This window comes from Oxyura jamaicensis, chromosome 3 (genome assembly GCF_011077185.1).
Source record: "Oxyura jamaicensis isolate SHBP4307 breed ruddy duck chromosome 3, BPBGC_Ojam_1.0, whole genome shotgun sequence".
NCBI classification, from domain to species: domain Eukaryota; kingdom Metazoa; phylum Chordata; class Aves; order Anseriformes; family Anatidae; genus Oxyura; species Oxyura jamaicensis.
This window is the reverse complement of record NC_048895.1, coordinates 21,769,254-21,794,130: the sequence shown is the minus strand read 5'-3', so window position 1 is coordinate 21,794,130 and position 24,877 is coordinate 21,769,254. Positions and strand designations below refer to the sequence as shown.

The following is a 24,877-nucleotide window of genomic DNA, read 5'->3' as shown; positions in this document are numbered from 1 at the left end:
ATAATGTTACCCTGGGGGCTGTAGGAGACTAAGCAGTAGTAATAGTTATATGTGAGGTTCAACGGTACAAGCAAATGAGAAGCTACAAGAAAACTTTGTGTGTTGCCTCTATTCAGGATCTAGATTGAAGTATAAATTCAAGAATGGGACTTAAAAAATGGTTGGACAGGCACTTAAACAACACACTGCATCTAAATCTTAGAAACATAGGGAGGCACACAACACTGAAATTATCTCCACATGTCATATTTGTTTTCTTGCCCCATCCTTCAGTTCCTTTGGGTGGAAACTATCCTCTTTTGCCATACTTTGGGAGAGGACTGGGGGACTGTTGGTCAAAGAGGTACAGAGGTGAGACTGTGGCCTCATACCCTGCTACCCTGCACAGAGGGAAAGACAGCTCTTTAACAACCATCTCATGGGAAGCAGACTTATTTCTGTCTCCAGTGACAGTTTATTTGATTAAAAAAAAAAAAAAAAAAAAAAAAAGACTGCCCTCCTGAGCTTCTGAGTCTTGGTAGCAATGCTCAAAGAAAAGCTTTCCTTTTATGCTTTCTCTTGTATCTTTTCCCATTTAATGTACCTGCCCCTGTACCCCTGTAGTCAGATTTCTCAGGAGTAGAACCTCTGATGCATATCTAGAATCTGGCTACCTCATTTATCAAAGTGCCTCTATGTCCAGTGTTTGCTGAAATTTGGCAGCATAGCTTTTAGTAAATTAATAATTCCTGTCATCTGGCATGAAAGGGAATAAGGAGGTAACCATTGTTACAGCTTGCAATGTAGGTCTAAAGCCTATTCCTCTCTATAGTCTCTCCACAGTCTGTACTCTAAGGGCTGCCTATTTTTAGTAAATTGTGACATTTAATGAGCACTGCTTTACAGCTTAACACTATGAAGATTTGATAATCCAGCAGCTCTGTTCTGGGGAGAAGGCCAGAGCCCAAGTGCTGGTTTTTATTTTACATGCTTGTCATTACAGTGACTTGACAGATGTTTAAAGTGCTCTCAAATTAACATGACAAACAAAATTAACATATTATCTGTGGTTTCTGTACTTATCACTACAGCGATCCTATTTATTCATTACATAGCCACAAATCATTCCCACTAATATGTATTGGTTGAGAATTAAAGTATTATTCTAATTCCACAAATACACAGCAATTTTTAATATTGTAATTTAAAAAGATGTACTTCTCTGAAGCATGAGGGAAAGCAAGTGCTATGAACATGACACTAATAGCAGCAGCAAAGAGGAAACAAAAGACAATGCAGAAAGCTTTCTGTGTAAGGTGTTCCAGACACTTTCTTTTCTTTTCAAAGACACATCCCAATACAATGTTAACTATACTAAAGAGTTTCTTGTTACTGTTCTCTGAATCAGCCATGAACTGGGATAGAGCACAGAAACCTAATTCATGCACCCCTCTTTAACTGCTGTACAACAAAATAAGTATTAAAAAAAAAAAAAAAAAAAAAAAAGAATTGAAGAGAGGGGGAGAGAAAAATGAATGCATCACAGCTGGAACGTTGCCAGAAAATACTGAGGAAGACGGAATTCTTCCAAACTGTTGGAGCGATTCTGTGGCTAATGATTTTTCAGACTAATGGTTTTTAGTTCTGCCTTTTCACATCATCTGTTAGATGATGGAAGGATAGAAAGTCAGATGGAAAGGGCAGAGTATCTTGATTTGTAATGCTCTGGACCTGCTTTAAGGATCACTCACTTCAAATATAGCTCAGACACAGAGCACAGAGCACAGACTGATCATCAGAAGCTCCTGAAATAATTACTATCCTGAGAATTGCCACTGCTACTTTGAACTCATCTTTGGTTTATTTCTCTCAGAGAGGCTCACAAACAGTTTCAACCCAAGCTATATTTTTGCAGTGATGATATATTTCAATTATTAAACTACTTCTCTTGCACAACTCCCTAATAGCACAGGTGGATTATAAACTTTGGAGAACATGGTATAATCCCTGCAGCTGCCCCCCAGATCCTTTCAGGCCAGTTTTCCATAACTTCAAAGTACTTTTAGCTGCAGTTACCATACTGGCAGCTGAAAAGCTGAAATAGATGGCAAAGCAGCTTTATTATGGTTGCATGCAATCCCAGCCACTACCTGAAGCGCTGCAGGAAATGGCAATTCATGAAGCTATACATGATCACATTGCCCTCTTCATACATCATGCCATGCCGCAAGATCCACAGCAACATATCTTTTCAGTATTTCTGGTATATTAAAGAAGAAGAAAAAAAAAAAAAAAAAAAAACAAAACAAAACAAAAACAACAACAACAAAACATGCTTAGTACACCTTTACAGTTCCTTATATGTTTCCTACATAAATAAACCTTTCCACCTGCATTAATATTGTGTTATTCCTTTCTAATAGGATCAGAAATGTGCAAACCAGAGGAATACAGTACATTAATTTGTTTCAATGAGTTATGTTTATTATGCAAGATGGCACTAGAAAACATAAAAATGCATGAAGCAACTAGAGCCTACAGACAAACAGAAACAAAATTAAAAGAAAGAATGAAAGGAAAGTACCCTGACACATCTTTGTAGCTGGTTATGCATTTCTGCATTCATTTTTTCAGTACAGAGTAACTGGGTTTGGATTTGTAATGAAAAAGAAGAAAGCTTTATGGTATGCTCTGTACTCCAGCTCCCTACATATTCTACATTGTAATCCTTTACTCTTTTTGTGGTAGGCTCTGTTAAACAACAAGTATGGAAAAACTTCATTGAGGTTAGCAGAGCAAAAAGTGATGTGTGAATACAGGAATGCAATCCCTCCATGCTGACAATAAAAACTAATTTCAGGCCTAAACTTGGCTTCCATGATCACCAAGCAGCAGTGAGAGTTTAGAGGAATTTTCTCTTTATTAGTTTCCAAAGAACGGTTTTCTGATATGTTCAGCCTACACAAGCAGAAAATACATACAATTTCTACTGCTAATTTTGCGCTAAAGTGTCACGCATTAAGACAGGCCAAGCTCACAAGCAGCATACAGCTGCAGTGATAAAACAAAGCCTTAGCCTCTGCTCTGGTCTTGATAGAGCAGATGGGAGTCTGTTTTTTTCAAAATATTATCTGTACACAAAACTCTGTTCAAAGGGCATCATATTGAAAAAGTAAATCTTCTCTTATTACTCTACTGGTACAGTATGACTAAGATAAGAAGTTTCTCCCCTTTCAACCTACCCAGTCTTTGTTAGTCACCTGGCACCCAGAAAGGTGTAATACATTCATAGCCAGTGCACATTCAGTGCCTGCAAAAGCATTGCAGAAGAGCAAGAGTAAGCTGATATAATACAGACTGCACTCTGACTCTCTTCTGACAGTCTCTAAGGACACTGGGAAATGAAAAGGTCTTTGTGCTTGTACCACCTCCACTTTATAAAGTGCACAATAGTACATGACATATTACTCCCACTTCAGCTTTTCGCAGTGGAGCCTAATTTTTAATCCTCCTTTTGCTACAAACCACTGAGGTATTCTCTATTAAAAAAAGCATTCAGACTTCACCGTTCTTGATTATGGCTGGTCCAGAAGGGCCTAGACTGTGACTCTTAGGCCAATATCCTGGCCAGCTGTGCAATACAGTGCCTTTGCAGTTGTAAATTTTCCTCTCTCCTGCTACAGAGCAGGCACAGGTGACATAAAGTATTCTAAATGCTGTATACATTAGGCAGAAGGATATGCCATGCCATATGGCCATGCTAAAGTAGAACTTTCCTTGATCATGTTTCCTGTCAGATCTAGTGGGCTTCAATCAGGAATTGTCCACTGCAGTGATCTCTGCCTCCTGTGGGCACATACATCCCATACTTGTCCCTTTCAAAGTATTAAATTCCAGTAACAGTCAGATATTCCTGCTGGGTTTGGTACTCAACTATCAGCTCATTTATTATAGGAGGAAATAAAGAGAAACTTTGAACAAAATCAAGATCCTGGGGAGTAAAACAAACAAACAAACAAAAACCTTTAGGAATTACATCACACTACTTTAGTATGCATGAATATTGAACACAATACTTCTTTCTTAGATAAAATGTAAAATCCATATAAAACGAGAGCAGATTTGTGACTAGCATGAAAGGCAGATCCAACAGGATTCTCATGCGTTTCCATGAGAAAATTATTAACAAATAGTTTCATATTTCTAGTCATTCAGCAAATTCAATCTCTGTCTCCCTGGAGCTGAAGCAGACTAACATACACTTAATGTGAAAGATGCTTCTCTTCAGAAAACGTTCTCAGTCCTCAGTTTTATTTGAAGAATAAAATTAATAGTAAAAGAAAAAAAAATAGCTATAATTAAACTGATATTTAAGAAGTCATTTCAGGATGCAGCTCATCTTCTGGAGTATATTATTATTTATTACTTATGACAAATAGTACATTCCCATAAGGATCGATAGTGTATGCATATCACGTGCCTTTCTCTGGAGGATGAAAATCTGACTGTATATTCTTGGGCACTAGCTAGAATTAATAACTGGGGTTAATAAAGTAAATCCTTCTCAAGGAGTTTCTCACTGAGAATATTCATAAACATTCTTGGGGCATTCACAGAAAAAAAAAAAATAGTACATGCAGTGTTCAATGAATCCTACTAACAGTAATTAGCAACAGTGGAGACAGTACACAATTATCCCAAACTCAGTCATAAAGAAATCTAATACTGGTAGCCTGGCCATACTGTATTATTTACAAACCAGAAAATAGCTGTTTTCCCTGTAATTATCTGTCTATATCAGCTAGACCAGAAAAACAGCTGAACATTCAGAAACAATTAAAACAGGCAAAAAAAAAAAAAAAATAGATTATTTATTATATAACAAATGTAGAGAGTGCTATAATTCATGAAAAGTTGTGATGTCTATTTCTTTTCTAAGATACTGATTTTAAATTGAGCTACATTGTCAAAACTTAATTTAACATGAAAAAATATTGAATTTACCAAAGTGGATTTTTTAGTCAATTTAAGATTATACAACAACATTGATGCACATTGAAAGCACACGTATAAGTGAGTCCAGAATAAAAAGCTGTATTAGCTAATATATCAGCTGTTTATATAAGGAAAAAAAAAAAATGATTATGTTTTTCAATAACTATGGTACCTGTTCATAAACTTATTCAATGTAATCCTCTGAAAGTTTGTGAATGCATGATTATCAACGGCCTAGAACTGAAGTGTTCCAAGTTTTTAAAGTATAATAAACCTGTTATAGCCAATTCTTACACAGGCTCATTATAATTGTAACAATTTGACAAAGCACAGAATGCTTGTTCAAATTAAAGAGGTGGCATTTTTATTATCTGTGAGTAGCTCAACAGCTTTTTATTTCTCATAACAGTAAATCAGCATCTTCTCTATTTTTCCCAAATGGAACATAGCGTTCACAGGAAGGTTGTGTTGTTCTTTTAAGTCTGCAGGGCAGCACAAACTAAAAATCTTACATGGATTTCTATGACAAAATAATTACCTTAACTTTGACAAATTCATGTAAAATGTATATATTTTTTTAAATATATAAAAACCTTTCATTTCAAACAACACTGCAAGGTAGGAAAGAAAAGGTAATTATCCCACAACTGTATGACAGTAATTTATTAGGAATATTACTGCTGTATTTCAACATTATATGTAGTTTCCCTGACAGGAAAATTTCCTTCGCAGGAAATAAAATTATATACATATGTTGACTTGAGCATGTAGGGTTGACTAAGTAGAGCAGCCTTCCATTTCTTCTTCTACTGGACGTGTTATATTCCTAATTAGAAATCACTGGTGTAGAAATGATGCTGGAAGAGCAAGAACTCAGAACAAAAACACAAGCCAGATTTTCTCCCATCTGCCATCCTGGTCTCATAGTTTGTTTGGTGACCTGAGGAAGGTCCATTCCAGTTCAAGGCTGGTCCCTTTGGAGGTTTAGCACTTCTGTGGGTTCCTGTGTTACTCTCCAGCTTTCCTCCTGTTGCGTCAAAAAACAATTCAGGAAGGGTAGAAGAGAGGAAGGCACGGCTTAGATGTTCACAAGGTTCAGTGAGCTTCTGGATTTGACCCTTTCAGGCTGTTTGCAACTCAGACAGACTGTAGTGCCTCCAGGCTGTCAACATATTGGTAAAGCCAGCCCCCACCCAAAAAAAAAAAAAAAAAAAAAGAAAGAGGAAATGCAAAAGTAAGCTCTTCCCATGGTACTTGAGCAAGGATGGGGCATAGAAGACTCAGTCTCCCTGCCTGCCTCCTATGCAGGGCTAATGAAGAATTGAGGCTTTGGCCAAAGTAGACAACTTGGACGCTTAGTCCGAGAATACAAAGTACAACAGAGAATTTAAAAAAAAAAAAAAAAAAAGTGATTATTATGCAAGGCAGAACATAGGCAACAGCCACCAATACAGATTAGCTACTTCTCCAACAGATTCCAGATCATTTTTATCAATGCTTCTTCTAACATTGAGAAATAAACTATTTTGTTAGGTGGCAAATGTGCCTTTACATATCAGTATGCGCTAGAACTTATCAATCATTCAAAATATTTTTTCAACATCTGTTTTTATGCTATTTGCTTGGCAGTAAAAGAGAAAATAAACCTTTACCAAACTGAAATACCATTTTCAGAAACTTGCTTAAGTAGCAAGCATCCCAATAGTCTGCAAACATTTCCACATATGTGTAAGAGGAAGGAGGCTAAATGGAATTTCATGAAATCTTAATTCCTGTTTTTGTAGCTCCACATTTGGACGGGAAAAAGAGAGCTACATAGGATTTCCAGAGGCGTGGAAGGCCTCTCAGGGTTTTAATTCAAAAGTTTGCTCTTACAGGAGCAAGGAGAAAGATCTTTATGGACATCATGAAGTTTTGTAAATTCACTTAGCCATCCTTAGCAGATCTATCACTGTACTTGGAGAGGGAGAAAAAGATTTTGAAATAACACTAAGGGCTCTAGACCTGTGATGACTCTACCTTATTACACCAGCTGGACTGTTGCAACTTTTTTTCTTCTTCAGTTATTAAGGATTTTATTTGTTAATGTATTGTTCCAAACAGACAAATCATTGATAAGGTTAGATATTTTAGATCAAATACTAAAGTCAGAAAAAAAAAAAAAAAAAAAAGGAAATAAAAAAAATAAAATAAAAATGGCTTTTATATATAAATTAACAAGGTTTCTTTTCCCAGAAATCACATGCAAGAATCAAGGTAAATAAATGCTCAATGGATTTAATGCATATACATACTAATATTACAAATATTGTCATAAATTTTTGAAACAACATACTCTTTTCAGCAGGTCTTGAAATGACTGAGTTTCTTTAAAATGAAAGAAACCACATAGGCACTCACTGCTATAGGTTGGTAAATTGATACAAACTAGTAAGAGTGATCCAAAGACTTACCCTTGGTTTGAGTTGGAAGAGACCTTAAGGCCCACCCAAGTTCCAACCCCCTGAAATAGGCAGGGACACCTCCCACCAGACCAGGCTGCCCAAAGCCCCATCCAGCCTGGCCTTGAACACCTCCAGGGATGGGGCATCCACAGCTTCTCTGGGCAACCTCTGCCAGTGCCTCACCACCCTCATAAAGATATCACATCTACTTTCAAAGACAGTAAACATTAAACATTACCAGTCCCTCCAAAAGGCACTGAGACATCCCATCCAAATCAGATTGGAATGATTTAATAAAATAGCACTCTTCAGTCTTTACTTACCACCACACAGCTGCAAGTCAATATTCACTTGGGCAAAACACAGAGAGGCCACTGTAAACTATCCACTGCTGAAATGACTGTTCTGGTGTGGCAGGTTACTGCCCGTAGAACTGCTGGTTCACACACCTCTGCACAAGGCTACCACCAGCACAGCATCCCATATCTCCATCAGTGAAAAGACAGAGATTACCAGCAGCTCCATAGCACGTGACAGAATAAACTTCATCCTCCCAAGTTTTTGAACAAAACAGAAAGAAACACAAGATTGGGTACAGCATCCACAGAGCATTATTTTTAATATCAAGAAAAAAATATATTCCTGTGCTGGATGAGTCAAGCTTTTATTGCTAAACCAGCTTAAATTAAAGAAGGTGGCAAACTGCTATACTCTAACCAGTGAAAACACAAAATCAGTTTCACAAATGATTTCTCAGCATTCCAGTTATAGCAAGCAGGAGATTCAGAAAAGCTTATTTTAATTAAAAACTTTATTTTTCATTACAATTCACAGTTTATACATGGCAAGATGAACTCTTGCCATGTGGACATTCAGAACACTGTGCTGGGGAGACAAGGGTCTTTGTTATAAGAGCATTGCTCGGTGCTGTTTCATGGAACTTCTTTAATTTTAAAAGCGTACTCTCTGTAAATGTTAACTGACTGATATTTACACTGAATTGACTGAATTTACATATTAACTTATATTTATTAGAAAACAAGCTAAGCATCCAAAAACATTAACATTCATATCTTGCATGTTATCTAATGGTCAGAGATGCTGTAAGATTTGCCACTTGAATCATGCCCAATCAGCAAAGTCTTGTTTTTGTGTTGTTTTTTTTTTTTTTTGATGTTTTTTGTTTGTTTGTTTGTTTAATTTACACAGAGCCTAAATTATTCTTTAAGGCCTGTTCAATTCATTTTATGTACAGCCAGGTTACAATAGACTAACATAAGAAAAGAATGTAAAATTATCCGTTCCATCCTGCATTTCTTCTGAATCTCATGTACACCTATAAGCAAAACAGAGGACGTAAAATTAAAGTTAACGTGCTTTCTTAAAACCTGTAAAGAAAACCTGGAGTCTGGTTCAGATCTGCTTCTTGTCAGCCTATCCTTTCTGAACAATCATCAGTATTCAGGTTGTGCTATTTATCAGCTCTTCTTCATGCCTGCACTTATATTCAGAGCCATCTCTATTTGAAATGTACGAAGTCACAGTGATACCAGTTTCGATTGCATTCCCACGTTAGTCACAGCTCCGGCACAGGCAGCTACTGTACAGTGTGACATTAAGGAAAGCACTCCAGCAGGATTCCTGTGTAAAATATCATATGGCATCTGGTGCGACTTGACTTAAAGAGGAAGTTAAGAATCCTTGTCACAGAGCAAATATCTGGCAGAAGATTTATGCTTGTTAGAAAATGCTGTATTTTTTTTCCTGCATTGTTTTCTGAATGTGGTTATTAGAATACAGCAATTAAAAGCCTCTCCTGCCTCTCCTCAAAATAGCCATATTTATTTGCTCTTGGTCATCCACCAAATAACTTAGTGATAGATAAGCTGCAGATATTTTTTTTTTTTTTTTGGTACATCTGACATAGAGAAAAAAAAACTGCTGAACACTGCTTGAAAAAATAAGACAGGGTCTGCAAATTCTACAAGACAGTGTGAACAAGTATCAGCTGGACCTGAGTAAAACAAAATGCTTCTGGGGGACATGTTTGAAACTTCTGAGACTGCAGTGCCTTTAAATTTAGAGCTAAGAACATCAGTTGATGACTGTTGAGTTTTGGCATTCATTCATGCTGGTTGGTATCTTCAATACAGACACCTTTAAAACACCATCATTTCAGGAAGAATGAAAGCTCAAAGGAAATACACTTCTCATTTAAAAAAGAAAAAAGAAAAATAAAACACAAACAAAAACCATACAGGAATTGTAGAGGTTCTGGTTCTTCAAAAGATAAGGCACTGACAAAAATTTCTTAGGTAAAAGGCTGCATAAGAATTTCTTGCCATTTACAAATGTGTTGTAGTCCATAAATGGTCCATTCCTAGGCTCAGTAAGGTAGACCCTGAAATTTTAAGGACTGATCCCTCAAAGCTACATTGTTACCATAAACAAGTGTGAATCATTCTTGAGGCCATATGGCACATTAGGAGAAGTGAAAAACAGTCTGGGCAGATAAAGGCAGAAGACATTGCTTGTTCCAGCATCTTTCGATAACAGAAGTGCCATTCATCTTTGTGTCTTTGAAGAGATGTGATGGTAACTTGGGACTGTAGTTTCTGTGGAACTCATGCACACATATAAAATGCTATTAGCATCGATCATTGACAGGGTGGAGAAAAAAAGGTATATGGCTAGTCTAAGCCAAGAGCTTCTCATGGGCTGGGATCCAAAGTCACAGCTACTTAATATTTTCAATAACAGCTATCTCTTCTGCTGCACAGTGCGGTGTCAAACCATTCATATAAATGCTGTCCGTCTTTGTGAGAGCTGGCAAGATGTCCTTCTCACTGGTGAGATGGTTGACTGACAGGGTTCTCTTGCAAGGAGTCAGATCTTGATTGTGGTTGACAGCGAGTTCAGCGGAGAGCTTTCTTTTGATGGAGGTAGCCCGCTGGAACTTGTCGTAGATCTCCACACTGAGACGCCTTCGTGTTTCTTTGAACTCTGCGGTGACGTTGGCTGTCCACTCCGCAGCATGGGCTCTGAATTCCCCTACCTGCAGCAAAAATGGGAAAAAAAAAAAAACTTTTCTGCTGAAATTTGTTATTGAATTATAGGTAGCGAAGAACACCAGGAAGCTCCAGAGCCCTGGCAGCTGCACAGTACACAGCTGGTTAGGGGATGCTGAAATCCCAGCAATCCAGGCTGTGCTATGTATTGCTACCAGGGCACAGGGTTATTTATGAGCACTTCTACTATCTGAGGAAAGATCCCTAGGAGACTTGGCAAAGAATTTTCTAAATTTAGACGGTAAAGCTATTATAAACGAAAGCATCAGCTGCTGGTATTCTTTTTTTTTTTTTTTTTGCTTGCACAGTGCCAGTACAGTAACAGCTTCAGTCATGTCAGCAACATGTCTGCTTACCACCCCGACTCCTCTGAAGTGACATGCTAAAACAATAAAACAACACACACACAATGGCAGCGTGGGACTGCTGGAGCTGTCACCATTTACACCCAGAGTAAATGCAGGCTGCCAGTCAGCACACGGGGCTGTGGTACAGTTACCATACAGCTGGAGGGTGGCATTTCCCCTCTCGTGCACAGATCTCCAGTCAGGTTGGCTGGCTGCAAGGTGCTAGTTTGCACAACCATTATCATTTCATGTATGTATGTGAGTAACCTGCTCTAGTGGGAGGTGTCCCTGCCCATGGCAGGGGGTTGGAACTGGATGGTCTTTAAGGTCCTTTTCAACCCAATCCATTGTCTGATATTGTGACCCTATGCATGTACATCCCTGCTGCACACTTAGCTCCTGTTCTCTCACTCTATGCATCTATGCTATAGAAGCTGTCAATATAAAGGCTCATCCACTTTCATTAAAAACTACCAATTTTTCATTAAACTTTCGTTAAAAACTACTTTTTTTTTTTTTTTTTTTTTTTTTAACCGTTTAAGATTCCTTTCCACCATTTCCATATTTCAGTATTGGGAAAGCAGAAACATCCTATAAGCCCAAGCTCTGAGAGTACTTCTGAGGGAGGCAGCTGCTGGCACAGACTCACATTATCCTCATCTTCCTCGGACAGATCATGAGACGGACTTGGCAGTTTACCCATATAACAGTCTGAGGTGAACAGTCTGAGGCCTTGTAATTTATATGCTATTTATATTTTTGCTCTTTTATTTCAACCAAATCACCATTACAATATTAAGTTATATAGGTAATTAAAGGAGGCACCTTTTGAGGAGATTATCTTGTCATAAGGGCAAAGGAAATATTTTTTTATTTTATTTTATTTTATTTTAATCTTGTCTCTGTGGGCAGCCTATTAGTTGGAAAGTATAGCATAGGGAAGATAGACTGCTGATAAATATAACTCCAAAGCAAGGCATTTTAGAAGAATTAACCCACTTAAATAAATTAGTCTAATTGGTACTGCTCAGTCCAGAATTTCAATCATCAGCAAGCAAGCTTGGACTTGGCAAGCACAGAAATCAAATAAAAATTAACAAAGAAATATGGGGGATAAGCTTGCAGAGAAAAGTGGCCAAAGGCTTATTCATGCTTCGCAGTGCAGCGGAAAACAGGAATATAATGAAGGTAAAAAATAATCAGCTCACCCAGGAGTGACAAAATTTCAGGAAAACTTTGCCCCTCCAGAAACAAAACAAAAAGCTCTCTTTACCAAGAGGTCATTTTATTACATTTGTCTCAGCTTCAGTGAATTACACCGTTGACTAATGTGGACCCATTATGTATATTTTCTAAAACAAGGATTATTATCTGTAATACACAGAGGATTTGCTCAGCTGAATGATTATTAGTATTTAAATTGCACAATTAGGATCAGACACACTGCACTTCAGATCTGAAAATAATGTAATCTGTACTGCTGAAACATTTCAGCTGCTACAGTATTTTTATTTGTAGTAAACAAGTAATAAAAATATGATAAGGAGTATTAGTGCACACCCTAGGGCAGCTCTGTCCTGGTCCAAATCTTGTATAAAGGCAGGCTGCTCAGATTCTGGAGCATGCTACTGTCCAGGGGAGCAAATAGCCAGTATATGGGTTTCTATTTTACCAAGCGTATTTGTACCTTTCACCAGCTATGTAAGCATTCGAGTTATTTTGCTCATACACACATCTCTACCAGTTCACATAGTTACATTCAAGGGATTTTATCAGATTAGTAGTTTTAAAATTGTGTCTTGGCAACCTACTGGAAGCTGCAAGCATCTTGAACTGTCTCCCCCTAACCTTTTTAACCTGCCTTTTAATAGCAATTTCAGTTACTGCTTCTCTCACGTTCTCCCAGCAAAGAAAAAACAGCTGGCCACGCTTCTGACAAGAGCAAGTACACGTAACCCTTAGTACATGCTCTGAACTACCCCACCAGTCCCCCTCACCACGTGATGGAGCTGTCTAGCACAGGCAGTGTAACTCATGCGTGTTAGTTATTCTGGAGAATTTTCAGATTGTAGTTGTTAGGATATTTAATTACTAAGTTCTAATTAGATTTCTCTAGGGAAGCAAATTTATGCAGCTAGATGAAGAACATCATTAGATATGCCTTTTGGAGACAGACTCGTGTTCCAATTAAGGTGATGTGGAACATGAACATGGTGGTCTCAATCATATCTGTCCATATACCAGAGCTATGATGCTGCTTGGCACAATTTCAGCTTTATATTAAAATCATTGAAAACACTGAAAAGTGCTGTGCTGTTGTTAAGCAGAATTGAAATACATTAATAGTAAATCATAGGTAATTGGCACAGCAGGAGAAACTAGGAGTTCAGTGCTGTGTGAACTATGTGTACCCCAAATTATTGTTTAGCTTTTGTGTGAACTGAAATGCACTTGAAATGTTACATTTTCAGAATAAAACTCTCAATTCCATAGCACTTACAAATTCAAGTACAAAAGGTTACAGGAAAAGAAATGTGCAGTTTTCAACTGCCAGTGAACATAAGCAACTTGCTCTCAAAATTTGATCCTCCCTTTATCCATATGGACATTTCTGTTTATGTTCAGGTTCTTTCTGTCCTTAGGGTATGACATTTCTTCATTCTGCATTATAGCTCCTCTTCACCTGGGCACCAACAGCCACAAAATCTTTTATGCAAAGTGATTGAAATGCCAGTTGCCTACGCTGCTCAAAAAAAAAAAAAAAAAAATCTCTAAGTACCTTCTGTAACATTTGTTTACTTTTCTCAAATTCTCTTGCCTCATTACAACACAGAACTCCAGATTCTGCAGATACCATAGTTGAGGGCAACTTGATGCAAGGATATGGTCTTATTCACAGAAATTATTGACAACTAAGTACGTTACATAAAGCTGAATGACACAAAATATTTCAGGAGTTAATAGGAAAAACATCTCACAGTGATAGCACTCAAGTCAGCCATATGATAAGTAGCACTAATCTGCTCACTACTGATTGTTGGGGAATAGAAATGCCACTAGTAATGGGGACATCGTCCTTAGCTCCAGGACTGATTTAGAACCGTGACATCATTTAGGTTGGAAAAGACCTCTAAGATCCTCCAGTCCAATCTTTACCTAGCACTGCCAAGTCCACCATTAAACCATGTCACTAAGCCCTACATTTACACATTTTTTGAAGTCCTCTTGACAGTTACTCAACCATTTCCCTGGGCAGCCTATTCCAATACTTCACAACCCTTTCAGTAAAGAAATTTCTCCAACCTGAACTTCCCATGGTGCAATTTAAGGCCATTTCCCCTCATCTTAGCACTTGGGAGAAGAGCCCAATGCCCACCTTGCCATAGCCTCCTTTAAGGTGAAATGTGATAAGGTCTCCCCTGAGACTTTTCTCCAGGCTAAACAATCCCAGATCCCTCAGCCGCTCTTCACGTGACTTGTGTTCCGGGCCCTTCACCAGTTTTGTTGCCCTTTTTTAGATATGCTCCAGGGCCTCCATGTCCTTCTTGTAGTGAGGGGCCCAAAGCTGAACACAGTACTCGAGGTGCAGCCTCACCAGAGCAGAGTACAGGGGGACAATAATTTCCATAATCCTGCTGGCCACGCTATTTCAGATGCAAGCCAGGATGTTGTTGGGCTTCTTGGCCACCTGACCAAACTGCTGGCTCATACTCAGCCAGCTATTGAACCAGTACCTCAAGGACTCTTTCCATCAGTTAGCTTTCCAGCCACTCTTCCCCCAGCCTGTAGCGCTGCTTGGGGTTGTGCCCCAAGTGCAGGACCTGGCACTTGGCCTTGTTGAACCTTATGAGGTTCAGTTGGCCTTGGCCCATCAGTCCGGCCTATCCAGATTCCTCTGCAGAGTCCTCCTATCATTGAGGAAGATCAACACTCACGCCTAACTTGGTGTCGTCTGCAAACTTACTGAGGGTACACTTGATCTCCTCATCCAGAACACTGATAAAGATATTGAAGAGAACTGGCCCCAATACTGAACCTGGAGGGACACCACTAGTGACTGGCCTCCAACTGGATTTAACTCCATTCACTGCAACTCTTTGTGTGCAGCCACCCAGTCAGCATTTTAATTTCACATTTTTTCTATCAGTATACAATGGAAACAGTATCTGAACAATTTTGAAATGCGGCTTCTCATTCTTGTTAAAGTCAGTTAAAAAAAAATAAAACTATACACCAAAAGTATTGTATGAACTTCCTGAATGATGAAACAGTTCCCGGACTCTGCATATACCTTATCAACAATATTATCTAAAGATGGACATCCTGAATTTAATTGGCCTAGGAAAAAACATGGACATTAAGTAATCACTCATTCTCCTATTCCTGACAAAAAGTATCCAAATTAATACCAACATAAAACTGGTGCAGGATAAGTCTCTCAGCCAATACCATGGGCGAGACCAACACCTTTCCTATTGATTTTCATTACCATGTTTCAGCTTTCTTGTTTTCTAGCTGAGCTCAGCTCTTGAACAGAGGCCAATCACATAAACCTGAATATAAGCATGCCCAGGGGGATGCTACTGCTAAAAGAAAAAAAAAAAATTTGAAGGTACTAAAGGGCATGACTTGTTCTTCATTACATTTACTCTAATTCTTTATATTTGTCTGGAATTTGAGGACCTTTCTGGACATGCTCTGAACAGATAACCAAATAATTATATAAACAGAACTGCCCAACATGCAGGAAGACTGCACAAATCATGTAGCCATAACCTTTACATATGAGTAATCTGCACTTCGAATTAAGTCACAGCTGTGGTCAATAAAATAAAATAAAATTGAAATAAGCAAACAGAGAAGGACCTCCTTAAATAGACTGAAGTGAATACGCACTGTTCTAACTTAACCTTAGTTTGCTTCTCTCTCTCAGGGTCATTTTTCAAAACTTCCAATGTTAAAGTATAACCAGTTAATCTACTTCTGTTTACAGAAAGGGAAGATATCGCCTGGACAGAATTCAGATATATGATATGAAAGATATGCCTAGGAGGAGCTATGCCAGTGAGTACTAAACAAAATATAGAAATAACACACACTGTGCAAGAAAATGAGACTACATGTATTTTTAAATGCAGTGTGTAGTTTTTTCTTTGATATCTGTACCCTTATGTTGTTTTCTTGGGTATGCAGGGCTCATGCACTTCATGGTGGTCATAACGTTAGTGCAAAACAAAACAAAAAAAAATCAATTAAATACTGAGCAAATGATATACCTCTGACTACATTTTAGGAGGGAAATAAAAGTGGCCTTCCTTACTGATATTCTTAATGCTCTAGATGTTCCTCAGTATATGATTTCTAACATTCATCCTTAATGCATTCTCCAAAGTTTTTCAGCTTCTTTTTTTCCTCTCCAACGTACTTTTCTGTTACTTAAAAATAACACATCCAATTAACCTCTCCGTGATATGCTACTCAGCAGCAAAACTAGAAAGAGCATGTACATGTCACATTATCCAGGCAGCAGAGTAGAGTACATAACATTTTGTCTTAGCTTTCAAGAAACTCATCCAGCCTTCTCAGAAATTGTTCTCAAAAAGTCCCACTTAAAAAATGAAATTAAAAAAAAATGTAGGTACAGAGATACTAGATGTATTTAACAATGCAGCTGCTGGATGGGCTGACTCTTTGTAGGAAGGTTTGTCTCTCTTCCTTCTCACTTTCCTGCAGGTCTGGGGAAGCATACGCCACTTCTTCCTGCCCCAAATTTATCCACATTATTTCAGAATAGGAAAAGATAGGTTTCACAGACATTTTGATTGATGACCATTCTTTTACTGTATATTAAGAATTTATAGTCAAAGTAAATACATTCCCATTCCCAGTATATGACCTTTAGCATTTCTAATTATAGCATTATTAGAGAATATCCTAACTCCATCAGGCTATAACCAGTGAATAGGTAGAGAAGACTCGTCTACTTGTCTTTAATACAACAGAGAGGAAAGACCACAGGCATTAACAAAATACCTATGCCAAGCTTTCCCAGGAGTTTAATCACTATCTTCTATTCCTTTGTTCTTCCCAGACCTCAGCTCTGTAGCAAAGAACTCTTCTACAAGTTTTTAAGCTACCAAACTTAAATTTCAAGTTGAATGGTACAAATAAAACAGTAATTGTTCTCTCTTTTGGATCCCCTGACAGGTAGGGGTATCTTCTTCTTTTTAAAGACAAATATCTGTGGGGAAAGGTTCTGTTTTATGAAGTTGCTATCTTCTGGAGTAACATTTAAATTACATAGTGATATTTTTGTAGACATGGTGGTCAGAAGTGTTTTGGGAACAATTCTCTCCCACTGGTAATTGGATTATTCAGTCCTTTAATATATGATGTTTGTGAGTTCATTCCAGCGAGCAATGACTGTTTGGTTTCACCCACATAACTTCCATGAGCACATCTGATGCCTTGGATGAAATAAACCATGCTACCCAATGGGAATGCACAGAGCCTGGAAATTTTGATTATTTTGTTATGGAGACGCATCTACGGTGGCAGCTGTGGGAGTATATTTTGTGGAGATACGACAGATGGCAGATACAGAAATGTCCCTTTTGATCTCTCATGGTCTGATTCAACTAAATAGGAACAGGTAGCTTACAAATTTATTTTTTTAATCACCTCCACAAAAACAGCCAAATAAACACTCACCACATTTTTGCTTTGGTTTACCTTTTTTTTTTTTTTCTCCAGAAATATAAACAATCCCATGTTAGGTACCTGATACTGCCCATCAGACACCTCTTTGCATAGAGCTGCATGTGTATGTTCCATTACTATACACAAGCTATTGGCCTGATTTCTCCATCCATAGTGTTCCACTTTATTAGTAAACTTTCAAGCATAACAAAAAAGAGATGATTACATTTTCCTATCAAAATCAGTCATTCTATTTAGTTGTTTTATCTACCTCAGAGAGCATCCAACCCCTCTCAACATGGTGGGTGTGAATTACACTCACAAGAATTAACAACAAGAAAGATAAGTTTACATGAAGCTCTATCAGCTGACCCTAATGTGATTCAGGAGGCCAACATGGAGTCTTTATCTACTCTGCAGCTCATGACTTTGCTACAGCCAGAAATAGCAAACATTTTGAGAATTATACTAGAAGCATAATGAAATCCAAGCCACAGGCAGTTGAAAGGCTCTCTCAAATTTCTCCTACAGGAAAAAAAAAAAAAGATAACTTTCATAATTTCATTGGACATTTTTTTTTCTTATTATAAAAATTGCTGAAGAGAACATAAAAACAAAAGACCTAATTTTGACTCGGTACTGAATAAAGACTGGATACTGTATTTACATGGTCAAAACAAAACCAAAATTGCTTAATCCTTAGATTTCCAGTATCAATATCTGGAGCAATACTTCTGTGAATTATTATAGCTCCATTAAAGTTGTTCCACCTGAGTATTACAACTGCACTTAGCCCTTGTAACAAAAAGTATTCCATAATGTTTTCAGTCCCTTTTATGCATTATTGCAAAACACAATTTCCTTACTGTCAACACAGCTTCTTGAAGATGCAATGTTATTCTGCTGAACTGGCTTTGTCTGAGGACTCTTCCACAAGAGAGTTATCAAATGCATACACACTCATTATTGCTAACATGTTCTGGTGTCTTGTCCTAATAATATCCAAGCTCTGAGATTACAAAAATAATAAGTAAATAATAAAAAATAAATAAAGTCTTCAGGAATGTTAATCATGAAGATGGGGGTTGAAGACATTCAAGACTAAATATCACTCTATCAGTAGAGTTAAGTCACAGGTACATTTGTCTCAGTGGCTTAAAGGATCAATTACATCTCATCTCCAAAAAAAAACATATATATATATATATATATGATTTCCTAATGTAAATGGTGATAACCTACATTCAGGGAATCTTCATGTGTAATTAACTCCAAGAAATACCATTGCTATAACAGAACTCTTTAATCAATTTCTATCTTACTATGAAGTGTAAGTAATTTGCTCTAGTTTTAGTTTTGCAAATTCAATAGCACTTGTCATCACTGTCTAGCTGAATGCAACCTGAACTGAAGGCATTGTATCGCTCCTGAATTGTCCAAGTCAGCATGGTAAGGCAATGGGGAGCACGTGGAAGAGCGGGGTTAAGTGCTGGGGCTGGCAGGTAACATGCCCTCAGTGCCCACCTTCCCTTGCCTGGCATAGTGTTCAAGCTGCTAACAGAGGTGTATTTGGGTAGCACTTGTCTTGTAATCAACACCACACCAGCATCACTTAGGGACCTGGTACTTACTATACAATAACAAAATAGACATTTCTAAAGAGCTTTAGTATCCTCTGCTAAGACGTAGGATATAAACATAAGCCACACAATATGATAACAGCATAGGTGTTACTTTTGTGTGTGCAGTGAATCTTAGAAGAAATTAAGCAGGCATCACGTGTCTGAAGTACACAAAGCTATGAAAGACATCTCAAGAAATAAAGTGTCAAAACCAATCAGCAGATTAGTTTCTCTCAGACTAACAGAACAACATGTCCTTTCATATTCCTTATTGCACAGAGTACGATGGTGTACTTGTAAAAGAGTGATCAACACAGAAACTCAGTACTAGATTGTTGCTATGGCAGGACCTAGAAAAACATCAGGGTAGCTTATACTTGTGATCTTTTGGAATTAGATCAAATTCCATTCAAAATCAGGTCAGCTCTTTCTTCCTTTTCCTTACTCCAATACCACTCTATATGTCTCCAAGACTGAGAAAAATTATGAAGGGATATAGTCCCATTTTTTATTTTATTTTATTTTCTGTCCTACTGCTATTCAAGTTTGACTGGAGGCCTCAAGCTAAATTTATTATACAAGTATTTTATGACCTAACACTTTATGTTCTTCCCCATCTGAAACAAATTATTAGAAGCAATATTTTTTTTTTGAATGTTGCAATTCTTTCTCAGATACATATTTCTGCACATCTTGGATTGACTGCAAGAAACTCTTAAAGCTAGGCAGACTACTCTTCAGACAGTTTTTTTTGTTTGTTTTTTTTGCCATTTTTTTGTAGTGCTCTGCATTCTTCCTGAATCTTAGGCCACAGAGCTAGGGACTGTTTTCTGGCAATATTTCTTTTTATAACATCTGCAGCTGTAACACCATTTTCCTACAGAAATTCAACAGTCCCCTGCTAGAATTGTGTCACCCCCATTAATCACTGTCATGTAAAAGGACTTCACCTGCAATTGCTTTTGCACTATGACTGCCTCCTACAAATATTTATCTAATTCAGCACTTGCTAGGAACAGGCTCGCGCCAAGTCCTTCTGCCCAACCCTTTGAACTTGTGAATAGATGATCGTTAGCATTACTGAAATGTACTCTGTTTTGTTTGTAAGAAAAAGAAAAGCTCTGAGCTGTTTTCCTCAACAGAAGCTGTTCCATCTTGCTTAAAACAATGTTCAATGGATCAGCAATGTGCTCATACCTTTGTAAAAAGCCTCTAAGCACCAGGCTGGATAGTTATTCTCATCAGTTTCATTTCTAACTCAGTAGATGTTACCACATAAAATAGCAAGTGCCAGATTAAGTGCTCATTGTCACTAAAGGAAAACCTCCTTCCTCCTCAGTCACATACCCTCACAGAGCAGGTTCTGAGCCCTGTTTGCCTCCTAGGCTGACTGAATTCACTGAAGTCTTGCAAAAACTCTTATCTCTCTTTCCTAGCAAGTTGAGTCCACTCATTTTACAATCAAATAAGCACCAGATGTATTGCCAAGTTGGAGGTGTAGCATAGTACAGAGAAACTGGGAGAAGGCCAGGGGAAGGATGGAGGATAAAGGAGGGAGAAAAGAAGGCCAGTGTTTTCACCATGGATGAGGAACTAATCTGGCTCAGCTGTTTTGTAAAGACAGACTTGAGTAATTTTCTTCCTTACTAAAAAAAATAAAAATAATAGAGCAAGACTGAGAGATACCATACCATTTCCATGCATAAAGCCTACATTCAGGGAATATGAGAGGTTCACCTTCTCTTTAAGTTTGGGCCCCATATGCTGCATGAACACATTTAGCCTTAAGCTATAGTAAAATGAAAAGACAATAAATATTACAGAGAGTGCAATAATCTCCATGGCATCATCATGACAAGCCTAATTCTGTTTTGACAGACATGAGTGACAGATCTGCCACTGGTGCCAAGGATTAAACAGAATGATGATTCAGATGAATCAAATTGTTTATAAATACCAAAGATAACAGTTACCTCTTGAATTTTCACAAGAAATGAATGTGCTATTCCTCATGAAGTTTTTGATTTGGTCTTTAAATCTGGATCCATGTCATTCAATTCAAAAGAAAGAAACCCAGCATGAAAATCACTTGACCAAACTGAGCTGATGTCTAACACAAGTCATTCACTTGGGCTCTTGATATACACCAAATAGAACGGGCTCTTTGAGGATATAATTCTTATAATTCATCATCTTAAGGTAGATATCCTAAAAAATTCAAACGGATCATAATAGAGTCATTTCTTTACAGTTACTATAAAGGCAATGTAGATGACTAGTCCAGATGTTAACATCTACAGTGGAGGTTAATCACATCTTCATTGACTTAAATGGAGTCTAGAGCTTGAATGGACTAGAGCTTAACAAACACTATCATGATGCCAAGGGATGCAAGCACTTAATCTTACAAATGGGAATTTGAAATTTATAGCCTAAATGACTAAGATTCTTGATGGGGCATGCATCTTTGCAGGAAACACTGAAATTCAGAAGCTGCTGCATACTAAGGTAAAAGAAAATATGACAAGGAAAAAAAAAAAAAACCTGCTGAAATTTTACCTTTCAAAGCGACTAAAATCAGAAGACTATGTAAGTGCTCTGAGTAATCAGAGTACAGAGAATAATGAAGAGGGGGGAGTTTCAGGCAAGCTAGTACTCTGAAGCTGAACTTCAGAGACAGATCGCCTACTTAAGATTTTAGCACACAGCATGTTCCAATGACTTTCTGACACTTCATCTATCTTACTGTATGAACTGCTTCCAGCAGCAGATCTATCCTTCTAAAACTCCCACTTCTGTCTCTACTTGTCTTTCACTTCCCTCCCCATCTGAGGCATTCAAAAATTTCAAGAATATTTCAGGAGACAAAGGCCACCTGAGCAACTCAAAGACATTCTGGCTATCTGTATTTTAATATCAAAATACAGCATTATTGTGAATCAATGAATATCTGAGCAGATTTTTACTTTTATTTTTTTTAATCTCAACTCCACTTTGCATAAGAGAAACTTTTCTGGTGGTATCATTTGTTGAAACATAATGCATTATTACCACAAATCCTTATAAAAAGTGCTTTTAAGAACAATACAACTGTAAAGAGAAAAATTTGAACAGAAAATTAGATGATAATCATGATCAACAATTTCTTGGAACATGGAGGTTTCCTTACACAATATGTACTCTAAATAAGCAATAACATTTTTTGTTTTGTTGGGGGGGGGGGGGCCATATTTTGGGATCCCAGGAGTTGGACTCAATGATCCTTGTGATATATCCTATAGATTTTATCATAGCCTCTGTCTCTCAGTAGATTTCAGTGTATAGCATAGTTTCCAATGTTAAAGGCTGTTTCTGGGAATAATGAGATATTCCCCCCAAAGACTGACAAAATGTTTCCTTAAAAAAAACAGTAAAAAAATCATGCTTATGACTAGGATTTTCCATTGCACTTATTTCTATTATCTGAACTACAGATAGGTTCTTCTGTTATAATCTGCATCCACAGAAGCTGGAACAGACCATCATAAATTTAGGCTTAACTGGAAAAACAGATAATTCAAGAAATTCAGAGTGTCCTCTGGCTTGTGCTGGCAAAGAGGAAATTTAATGACTGCATTTCCACTGAACTGTCTCAACTTTTTCACTCAAATTTTCCTGGACAGATAGCGAAGATGAGCTGAGAACAGCAGTTTTGAATTCATAAAATGCTACTTGTAAAGTGAATAATTGTACAATGCTTCTGTTCAATCAAACAGTTCTTCTCACAGCAAAATACACTATATTTTATACAAATTTCTTCTTACAAAATTAGGATAGAATCCAGAAATATTTTTTCATATTTTCCTAACTAGCACACAAATAGTACTATGCCATGATTCTGTTTTCTCAAATTGTTCTCACATTTCTGATACTGTAGTAGTTATTGCTAGAACATTTTCTGTTATGCATTTTTTCAGACATGCTTGAGTAATGGGTTAAAAATTGGGGGAATATTTCTGAATAACGGGGAAATGATTAATTGAACAAATGGTACGAATTATGTTATGTCTGTCTTTAATCTAACCTAAAACACATGAGACACTTGTATACAGCAAAATCCTTAATACCTGCATCAGCCAGGAGAATTTGGATATATCTGAAGAATGAGGTTTTCCTTTCTGTTGACAAAATGAATATGCTTGTTTAGGCTACAAAGGTGAGAAAGAATGGAAAGAGGAAAGAGGGTATACATTCCAAGTGCCTGAGGAAATAAACTTTAGCATAGCACTGTGCTGGATAATTGGGAAATTTTGAGTTTCGCTTCATATAACTAGGAATATACTTAATACGTTAGAAATCCATAACTCTGTTCAATTCATGCTTCTTAGCCTATACTGAAATGTCTTCAGTATAAGAAAAAAGACATAACAAAATTCATATATTCTTAATATATTATCATTATAATAACATGAATAATGAGACACTCTAAACAGGATTAAACCATAAGTGCTACGTATAATTATATAGTCAAGATAGCATCTTATCCAGAGATCTTACTGCCTAATAGAAGAGTATGAGAAAAGTAAGATTAAAGACCAGATTCATTTCAGGAAGTAGCATGAAGAACTAGATTGTGTCACTAGTGCATGAGGAAGTGCTGCAAAGTGAAGCCTGAACAAGGTATTTTTGCATAGTCCCAAGTCACAGTGCCTTCATCATAATACCACTTTTATTCAAGAATCAAGAAACTAAATGCAGTTTAGGAATTGACCCAAGTTGTGAACAGTTAGACAATAGGGAAACACCACATGTACTTGTCCAACTCTTTTTCGCAGTGCAGGTGAAGTAATGGGCTAGATGGACCTAATTCTTAAGTTCAAAATAATACACAAAACCTATACAGGTTAATGCCATTTGAAGTGATCTGCTGGTTTCCCTACAGACAGTGGAGATCATGCAGGCTGACTGATAAAGATGCCCTCAATGCTCTTCCAGAACACAATACAGTGATCCTGCAAAGTGTTGAACCTGGAAATGAGAATACTCATGCAATATGTCCTGCTCCGTATTTGTGAAGGACACTAGAAAAGCTAGTTGTGTAAACCAAACTATAAATATAATTTAAAATTTGCAGAGCAGAGGCAAAAGATGAGTTCTCATACTCTTTAAATAAATTTAATCAAATAAATATTGTCCTCTGCTTTGGAGCTACATTCTCTCATTAGTTAGCTGCTGATTCTTTTATTGCAATAACTGTTTATGAAATTCTTAGCAAAAATTTCCTTAGAACAGGCCTTCCACAAGCTCTAAGAGCTCTAAGCATAGCAAGAGCAATGCAAAAATATAATATTTCTTCTCCTTTCAAAATATTCTTACCTCTTCCTTTGTCTTTTTTGATATGACTCTTAGCCAGTCTCCGATCATGCTGAGGACAGCTGCAAAGTAAGCAAGCCCAACAAGGATCCAGAACCACACCACTGGCTTATAAAAATCTAGGTACTCAATATCTGATCCCCCTGAAAAACAATGAAGTTAAAAATAAAGCACACTTAATTGTTATAGGTGCAAAACTATTTTAAAATTATTTTTATATAAAAATGAAAAAATAAAATAAAAAACAGATCAGCAGTAGTATGCAAATGTACACAATAGTTCCTAATCTTTCATAATATTTAAAATGAACACTGACAAACTGATTCAGCTTTTGAGATACCATCACTTAAGGTGGAGGACACTTAAGGTCA

The 24,877-nt window shown here is 37.3% G+C and overlaps 1 protein-coding gene across 5 annotated transcripts in view; it reads right to left on the bottom strand.

Annotated features, from left to right (window-relative positions):
* Positions 1-8,011: 8,011 nt before the first annotated feature.
* KCNK2 (potassium two pore domain channel subfamily K member 2) overlaps positions 8,012-24,877 on the bottom strand; it is a 124,517-nt gene continuing 107,651 nt past the window's right edge. For all 5 annotated transcript variants that reach the window (XM_035320974.1, XM_035320976.1, XM_035320973.1 and 2 more), the window contains 2 exons: positions 24,510-24,649; positions 8,012-10,473 (listed from right to left, as the gene is read on the bottom strand). In XM_035320974.1, coding sequence (XP_035176865.1) covers positions 10,156-10,473; positions 24,510-24,649 — 458 coding nt within the window. In that variant the 3' untranslated portion in view covers positions 8,012-10,155. The remainder of the gene's footprint in view (positions 10,474-24,509; positions 24,650-24,877) is intronic.